Raw genomic sequence first — 9490 nt, 5'->3', positions numbered from 1 at the left:
AATGTAATACTTTGATATAGGTCTAAACATATGTACAAGATCTACACGAGGAATACTACAGAACTCTGTGAAAGAAATGAAGGAAGAACTAAAAAACGAACAAAATATATTATTTCACGTTCATGGGTAGCAAGACTCAATATTGTCAAGATGTCAGTGCTTCTTCCTTATTTTACCTATAGAGTAAAAGCAATCCCGATAGCAACCCCAGCAAATTATTTTTTGAATATTGACAAAATGATTACAAATGTTATATGGAGAGGCAAAGAGCCAGAAAACAGCCGACAATGAAGAACAAAGTTGGAGGACGGACACTGCCCGATTTCAAGTCGTACTTTAAACTACAGTCAGTAAGACAGAGTGGTATTGGCGAAAAACATTAAAAACATAATTGATCAGTGAAGCTGAACAGAGAGACCCCATATAGTTCACACGAAGAGAGTCAACTGCTCTTTGAAAAAGAAGCAAAGAACAAGCGTGGCCGGAACAACTGGACATGTACCCACCAAGACATCGACTTTGGACACAGACCGCGCACCCTGCACACCATCAACCCACTGTGGGCCGCAGACCTAAAGGCAAAAGGCAAAACCACAACCCTCCTGGAAGACAGCGCAGGGGAAAACCTAGATGATTGAGTTTGGCGATGACTGGTTGATGCAAAACCAGGGACATGGCCCATGAAAGAGAGGGGGGGCCCGCTGGGCCTCCTTAGCGTCAAGAACGCCTGCTCTGTGACCCGCCACGTCCAGGGAACGAGAGGACAGTCACCAACTGGGAGAACATATTTGCCAAAGACATTCCTGAAGAAGGACAGAATGTGCGGAGAGCTCTCAAAACTCAACACTAAGAGAACCCGCCACCAACTCAAACATGGCCGGAGAGCTCAGCGCCGCCCTGAAGGTGTCACCGTCGGGAGCGGGGCCACGCGCCCGTGAAGTGGTCCAGGCGGACCCTCTGGTGCAGGCGTTACTGACGGGGGGCTGTGCTGTGGGGGCAGCGGGGGTGGGGGCGGGGGGCGAGGGGGGCGGGGGGCACTTCTGTGCTTTCTGCTGTTTGCTTGGGAATGTGAAGCTGCTCTGAGAAGTGAAGTTTGGTTTAAAAAGCCATCGGGCGCCGTCTCAGACGGGAAGATCAGCCTCGGCGTCTGAGGCGGGGAGGACGCCCGAGTGTGACCGTGTCGGTGTGAGGACTGGGGAGGCTGCGGCCGGCTCTCGGGGTCCGGGTGCCAGAGGTCCGAGGGGCGCGGCAGCAGGAGGGGAGGCTGTGAGGAAGGACGCTCCGCTCCTCTCTGCCGGGTCTCCGCGGCCACTGCTCAGGCCTTTCCCCCATGGCTGTGTCCTGCACGGCTGCCCCACGGCCTTGGGCGGCAGGGCACGTCTCCCCGTGGCCGCAGGCGTGTCTGTGGTTCGGTGCCTGTCATTTCTGTGCTCGTTCCTGATTCCTGGGCCTCTCAAGGAGCCACGAAGCCAGCTGGCGACATCGGCCTGATTCTGTGTGTCTACAAAAGTGTTCGTTCGACGTGCCTCCGGCCAGGGCAGCGAGGACAGGCACACGCACAGGCGGTCATTCGCCGAGGGAGTGGGTGGCTTTTGAAAAGTCAGCGTGAAGAATGTTAATTAAGACGCACACACACACACACACACACGCACACACACACACCACACACACAACCGCAGCAGCATGGACGTAAACATTAGACTTAAAGATTGAGTGTGATGCATAGATCAATACAAGTGCATACAGATATCTGAGAAGCTGTTCCTTTGGGAAAGCGGATGCTTGGATGGAAACATGGGAAATAAACCGGAAAGTAAGATCAGTGTCCTCCCCACCCCCCACCCCCCGTCTTTCCCTCGACGGACTTTTAAATACACGCAGTTATTTCCGTGTGGCAGGTGCAGACACGGATTTTATGAATTGAGGACGTTCCCATGGTCTGGTGGTTCGGAAGTAGCTCAGGCAGCGCTCCCTGCTCCTCGCCGCCCGCTCCCCCCACGGCTGCCTGCTCCATGTTCAGCCACGGACCCCACAGCCAACTTCCCCGCTACCCGCAGAGCCCCCTTCGAAGCTTTCCTTCCTCAAGTATTTTCCCATCCTTAGGGCATTTAGAGTTTCCTCATATCTTCTTTAAAAATATATTTTTATTGATTTCAGAGAGGAAAGGAGAGGGAGAGATATAGAGGCATCAATGATGAGAGAGAATCATTGATTGGCTGCCTCCTGCACGCCCCCCACTGGGAATGAAGCCCACAGCCTGGGCGTGTGCCCTGACCGGGAATCGAACCCTGACCTCCTGGTTCATAGGTTGATGCTCAGCCCCTGAGCCACGCTGGCCGGGCAGTTTCCTCACATCTTACAGTTACTCTTGTATCATGACTTAATAATTTCTATGTTAAACTGTCCCTACGTCACTAGCTGTGGTTCCTGCCTCCGGACTGAACCCAGGCAGATGCAGGGATCCTCGAACCCGGCCTTTTCTTCCCTCTACATTGAGATTCTGGGCAAAGATGGTCCTTCTTATCTAAATGATCAATAATGCCGTTTACATAATTTACTCATCGGGAGTTCAGCGCCCATTTTTCCCCAAAGGAGGAAATGTCATAATTTGGCGAGAAAAGTAGGGGCTGGACACCGTTTCCTTCGGAGAAAAAGAGGCCATTTCTGGGAACATACACAAACATGTTGAAAGGCTAACTCCTGGTCCCAAGTCTGTGAAAAGTGCTTTAGGAGAGATTAGGGTGAAAACCCCCCGAAATACCAGGAAAAGAGGAAAACAACAAGGTGACGAGACGATGGAGACGGTGATGACGACGGCAAAGAGGGTGTTAACAGCAGAACTTCGAGTTTAATGGCAAGTTCTCAGACGCTGAGAGAGCAAAGTAGTAACCACAGGCACAGGCCCATGTATCCGTGAGGTGCTGTGTCATGGCCTCTTCGCGCAATTACGGGAGGTAAACGATGGGTGCACACGCGTGTGCTTAGCAATGTCTTGACTTTGCTTGAGGCTGAGGCACGTCCAGGGGAGCAGCAATAAACGCTGGCTTCCCAGCAAGGCCGTCGGACACGGATGAGCTCACGTTGGGCAAACACTTGTAAAAGGAGGGAGGAGAGCACGTGAGGGAGCAGCCGCCCGCCGGGAGGGACACGCAGGTCCTGGGAGAGTGGGGCTGACGTCTGCGTGCACCTCCCCTGAACCCCCCCCCCCACACACACACCCTGTGCGGCAGCTACTGCGGGAACTCCTGCGGGGGCTGTGGCTGCGGCTCTGGCTGCGGGTCCCGCTATGGCTGCGGCTGCGGCTGGGCCACCAGCCACTTGTCTACAGGGCCTCCTGCCGCTACCCACCCCTCCGGCCATGCCGGGCCTTGGAAGCGACCCCTCCAGGTCTGGGCGGAGCTCCCCGTCTGTGACTCACAGCAAAGGGAAGAACTGCTGTTGGCCGGAACCTGGTGGCCCCTGAGCTCCATCGCGTCCCGAGGCAGCAGGCCCCCCCCCGAGCGGTCTGCAGCTGTGAATTCGGGCTGTTGTCCTGTCCCTGCTCCACGGCTGCTGTGCGAGCACAGGCTGCACCCCTGGGTGACCCTGACATGGGGCACAGCCAGCCATTTCCTCACACAAGGCCTGCTCCCTAACGCGCCTGGTGTCCCCTGTATCGGCCTCAGCCTGGATGCGGGGGCTCCTGGGGGCTGAGAGCAGGTGGAGGTGGGACTCAGGATGAGCCTGTGCGGGGAGGGGTCCCACTTAAACAGCCCGGGGCGGGCACACAGACCCCTCTGGGTCCCCGTGTACCAGCCGTGCAGGCGCCAGTCGGCGTCCGACCCTCAGAACTCCTGTTTCCATCCATGAAAAGAGGCCGTGAACTCCCACCCAGGCCGTCGTCCTGGCGACGAGAAGGGTCCTCAGTGGGAGCAGTGGCCGGCGCAGGGGGCAGTGCGGGGAAGGGCTGCGTGTTGTAGTTGCCAAGCGGCCCCTCTACCGTGTGGCCTCCGTTTAGTGCATCGTCTTCTCCGCTTCCGAGGGGCACAGCCTGGGGCTGGGGGGTCTGCTCATCCTGTCTGTCTCCCCGTCTCTCGCGGGAGCCCGTGGAGGTGGGGACGGCCACGGGGCCCGAACTCCAGGCATTGCCACCTGCACAGTGTGGGCGATGCAGGGGCGTGGAGGGCTCTACAGAGTGATGGGAGTTTACATTCCTTCTTTGTAAAAAAATATTTTTTATTGTTGGTAGTATTACAGATCTCTCCTCCTTTCCCCCCCCTTCCAGCCCCTACCCACCCCCCAGGTCTTCACCCCCTGTGGCCCGTGCCCATGGGCTGTGCCTGTACATATGTAAGGTCGTCGGTTTCTCTCTTCTCACCCCCAACCCCACGTGGAGGTGTGTCAGTCTGCTCCCTGCCTCCCGGCTGCGGGTCTTACTTTGTTGGTCAGTTCACTCTGTTCATCAGATGCCACAGATGAGTGAGATCGTGTGACCTGTGTCTTTCTCAGTGTGGCGATTCCCTGAGCATCATGCTCTCCAGGTCCCTCCGTGCTGCCCCGAAGGGTAAGGCCCCTCTTTTCACAGCTGCGCAGTGTTCCATCGTGTACCAGCCCCACAGGATTTTGCTTTCAATGCTGAGGAATGACTCAGGGTTATTTTGGTTTTCTTTTCCACAAAGAAAACACAGAGACATACTGTGCATGTTCATTGTATTCAAGGGCAACGGTGCAGCGTAACCCACATCCATCATCTCGTGGACGCACAGCAGAAAGCCCCCTAGCGGCCCCTGCACCCCACCTGGCCCCCCCCCCCCACCTGGGAAAACAGAGCTAGAATCTCTACCGTACAGCGGAGTGTGGCCGCCGAGCCAAGCGGCTGCGCTGCCTGAGTGTTTCCTTTCTTATAGTTCCGAGGCTGCGGGGTAACTTCCCATGCTGCTTAAACTTAAACCCAACAGGACGATCCAGCGCCTCTGGGAAGGACTCCTATAGAAAGGAGACCATTTGTTAGCACCTGAGATGGTGCAGCCGATGGGACCAGAGATACGGTCCTTTGGAGCTCTGAGCAACGACAGCTCATCTCCCCCCTGGACACAGAACAGGCACACGAGGCCCGTTCTGGGTGTCGGTCACGCCTGCCCTTCTGGGTGGCAGGCGCCTTCACGATCCATTGTAACAGAGAAGACCCACTTCTGATCTGTCAGCCCACCATCTGTAAGTTGGAACACGTGCCCTTTGAAAATCACCAGCAGCAGGGAGGGAGAGCCGGCGGCAGGAGCGAGCGGGCGCGGGGACGCCGTCTGACTGCACCCACTTGCCGCGGCGCCGCCCTCCTGCCCCGTGACCCTTCCCCACGCGACAGGGACAGGCCAGCACGTCCCTGCCTCACCCCACGTCACTGCCCAGCACCCCTCCCTCCCCCGTGGGGTCTGCAGGGAATGGATGGGCCGGGCTGCCCTGGGAGGGAAGTGCAGCTTCCTGTGGCCGTGCTCCTGCCTGGCCTTCCCTCTCCTGCTTCCTGACGTCAGGAAACCAGCCGGCCGCCCCACTAGCACCCGCACGGCTGCTTCTCCTCACTCCTCTCGGCGGCTTTCTGTTGCCTCCGTCGGAGACCGGAGACCGTCGTGAGCATCTCTCACGAGGAGTTGACGTCAAGTGCAGTGTAAGGGGAGGGTGAGCGTCCCTGCCCTCCCGGGTCCACCTGTCACCTGTGGCTTGGCTGGTGCCGGGTGTGACCGGGGCCGGGCTTGGAGCTCAGGGTCTGGGCTGGTCAGACGGGGGAAGCGAGGAGGGAACCAGAGGAAGCGCACGTTCTGTAGGGGCTGATGTCACGCTCGGGTCTCTCTGGCATCACTGTCACCCCAGGGTGTGCCAAGCCTCTCTCTCTCTCTCTCTCTCTCTCTCTCTCTCTCTCTCTCCCCCCCCCCCCCCTCCTACCCACTGGTGTGAGTCAGGTTCTCAGGGGACACAGAACCAGGAGGAGCTCTACAGATGTGCCCGCTCTGCTCTGTCCACGTGGAGGCTGTCACAGGATGGCTCACGTCATCGTGGGGGACGCGAGGCCCCGTGACTGGCCACCTGCAAGCTGGGGAGCAGGGGAGCCAAATGCACACACAGTTCAGTCCGAACCCGAAGACCTGAGACGCGGGCGGGAGACGATGGACGCCCCACCTCAGGCAGAGAGAGCACAGCTGCCCTTCCTCTCCTCTCTGTCCATGAGCCCGCAGCGGAGGGGCTGATGCCACCTGCCCTGGGGAGTCTCCTCACTCCGTCCACTGACTCAAATGCAAGTCTCCTTCCGAAACTCCCCCACGGACACACCCGGAAATCACGGATCACGTATCTGCTCTCTGGGACTCCCTGGGCCCAGCCAGGTGACAGATGAAATTAACCATCACATTTGCCAACATCCCAACACACACACACAAATGATGAAGGAAAAGCAATTTAAATGCAACAAATCAGTATTGCAATGAGATGTTTATTAAGATTAATTTAAACTTTTCTCACAGGAAAGTTATTGATCAAAAATGTAAGAATTGTAAAGTCAATAAAGTAGCAAAGGAAAAGGTTTTCAGAAAGTTGTGAAACGTTCCAGGCGATTTCCTTGACTCGAGTCTGACCTCCTTTCAGACACTTGAGGATGAGGTTGGCTTTTCGAGCAGAAACGGAATTGCTCAGCTGGAGGGTGGGGCAGTGGGTGCGGCGGCCGGGGTGGGCCGGCGGGGGAGCTTCTCTGGGAGCATCTCAGTAGCACCCGTACAAACAGAACCTTCTGCAGTAAGACGGGCGGTTGCCGCCGTATCCGTAGACGCCAGAGCCCCAGCCGTAGCCGCAGCCCAGGCCGCCATAGCCACAGCCATAGCCGTAGCCCAGGCCGCCATAGCCACAGCCGTAGCCACAGCCATAGCCGTAGCCCAGGCCGCCGTAGCCACAGCCTCCATAGGCACAGCCCACGCCGTTGTAGCCGTAGCCGCGGCCGCCGTAGTAGTTGCCGTAGCAGCTCATGGTCTCAGGAGGGAAGGATTTGATTGAAGAGCAGGGGGTAGGTGTCCTCAGTCTGAGCATCACCCTGGACCACGGTCCTTTTATACGCGCCTGCATGGTGGGCGGGACCCATTGCAGGGCCGTTTACGACATGCTCCTACTAATCTGTGCGAGTGCACGTCCGAGTCTTTGCTTTATTAGACAGTTCGAGGCCCGTGTAAGGGATGACTTTGCGGATGAGTCAGCGTCCCTACGACAAAACCTCGCGCCTCTGACGTGTTTTCTTGTTCTCGCTTTACAGCCCTTGCTCACCCTCCATTCACGGGGCTTGAAGAATGTGACTCCTCCTTCACCAGTGCCTTCCTGACCAGCTTCCCCAGCGCCGGGCTCCAGTCCCCTCGTTACAGCCGCAAAGACCATGCGGGGGTCTTCCTCGGCGCGAACAGCGCCGCTCTCGTCCCCAGAGCGCATGGGGGCTGCAGGCCTCTCTGGGCTTATTATCCGCTTTAGTCAGTTCGTTCCGTGCAACAGGAGAGGGTGTAGAGCTGCATTTTGAATCGTTATAAACTCACCGTCGGGATCTAACAACTGTCAATATCCCACTTAGTTCATCTTCTCCCCGTGTACTTTTTTCTTACTGCTGTTATTTCTGCTGAATATTTAAAAACCAATCCAAGACAAGGCTTATCATTTTTCTTATACGCACTCAGTGTGTATCTCTATCACAAAGTGAGTTTTAAAGACATTATCTGTGCTAATTAGACTGGGTCAACCGGCCATCTTCCAGACGTCTGACTTCCTTCTGGACAAAGTCATGGTGTTGGGGGCCCAGGCAGAGGCAGTTAGGGGTGAGATCAGGCTGGCAGGGGAGAGCAGTTAGGGGCGAGATCAGGCTGGCAGCAGGTTAGGGGTGATCAGGCAGGCAGGGGAGGGCAGTTGGGGGCATTAGGCAGGCAGGCAAGTGAGTGGTTAGGAGCCAGTGGTCCTGGATTGCGAGAGGGATGTCTGACTGCCAGTTTAGGCCTGAGGGGTCCCAGATTGGAGAGGGTGCTGGCTGGGCTGAGGGACTGCCCCCGCCCCGTGCACAAATTTCGTGCACTGGGCCTCTAGTGTATATCTCCACAATCCCATAATCGCATATAAGTTAAGAAACAGTTTATTGGAATCCTCTAAAACTTAGCAGCTCAGGCTCAGGTTCCTAGACTGGTTCACAAGTATATTTTTATAATTAACTTTTTCCCACGTTGGGACTCATGTTCCACTTAGACATCCTGTCACGTAACCCTTCTTAGAGATTTAATAGTCCCCCCCCCCCGCTTTCTTTCATGCACGTTATATCTGAGGAAACCACTGTTGTCCTGCCGCGTGCTCAGATTTGCACGGGGCTCCTGGATCCTCCATGTTCCCCCATGTCCTCCGGCTCTCACACCGTCAGCGTCTCCCCAGGTGAATGTGGAGAGCGGATGTGATTCTGGTCATTCTCCTTATTTTGCTTAATCCCCCCTCCTGCCCTCCCAGGAGATTTTCCTATTGATTTTTAGGGAGAGTGGAAACAAGAGGGAAACACAGTGATGGGTCGCCTCCCGCACGAGCCCTGACCAGGGCCTGGGCTGGGGAGGAGCCTGCAACCAAGGTATGTGCCCTTGACCAGAATCGAACCCAGGACCCTTTGGTCCGCAGGCTGACGCTCTATCCACTGCGCCACACCAGCAAGGGCCAGGCTTACTTTTTAATAAGAAAGATTGTTGATAGGCACTCTGTGCACTTTCTTTTTCTAAGTTATTTTATTATTTTTAACATTTTTATTGCATTTATTGGGGTAACATTGGTTAATAAAATTACACAGGTCTCAGGTGTATGACTCTACAGCACATCATCTGCATGTTGTACTGTGTGTTCACCCCAAGTCCAGTCTCCTTCCCTCACCATTTACCCCCCTTTCCCTCTGCTACCTCCTCCCCCGCTTCCCTCTGGGAATCACCAGGCTATTGTCTGGGTCTGGAGGGCTTTTTGCTTCACCTTTTCCTCCCACCTCCCCGCCCGCCCCGGGGACAGCTGTCAGTCTGCTCTCTGTGCTTCCTGTTGCACCTGAGGAGGTGGGGGGGGTGGGGGCTTGGGGGGTGCCCATCCTGCACACCCAGCGACGTTGGGCTCCTCAGTGGGTCCACGGATGTTCACACTTGCTCATGGGAACCTAGACCCACTGTTGCCAGAAACTGTAAAATGTTGACTTTAAAACCCCATTGCTCCACCATACCTGTCCCGTGACCAGGCCACCCCTGGGGCACCACAGCGACACCTCCTGCTCCCCATCGGCAGCAGGAAAGGCTCCCCAAGTGGGTGCCGCCTCTTCAAAGGAGCTTCTGTGCAAAGTTAATAGCAGGCGGCACGACCACAGACCACAGCGAGGGTGACTGGCAGCTCAGACCCACCTGCAAAGCGCTGCTCCCAGTCTCCCTCCCTCCCTCCCCCTCCCTCCCTCTCCCTCCCCCTCCCTCCCTCTCCCTCCCTCCTCCCTCCCCCC

At 56.5% G+C, this 9490-nt stretch overlaps 1 protein-coding gene across 1 annotated transcript; it reads right to left on the bottom strand.

Annotated features, from left to right (window-relative positions):
- Positions 1 to 6726: 6726 nt before the first annotated feature.
- Positions 6727 to 6987, bottom strand: LOC308516963 (uncharacterized protein; the record flags this gene model as incomplete). Its single annotated transcript, XM_081088007.1, has 1 exon — positions 6727 to 6987. The coding sequence occupies one exon, from the start codon at positions 6985 to 6987 to the stop codon at positions 6727 to 6729; it is 261 nt and encodes an 86-aa protein (XP_080944133.1).
- Between the last annotated feature and the right edge of the window lie 2503 nt (positions 6988 to 9490).

The sequence above is a fragment of the Myotis nattereri genome, assembly GCF_964212035.1.
Source record: "Myotis nattereri genome assembly, chromosome: 3".
NCBI lineage: Eukaryota > Metazoa > Chordata > Mammalia > Chiroptera > Vespertilionidae > Myotis > Myotis nattereri.
The sequence above is the reverse complement of the archived record's forward strand: the minus strand, read 5'-3'. Positions and strand labels throughout refer to the sequence as shown.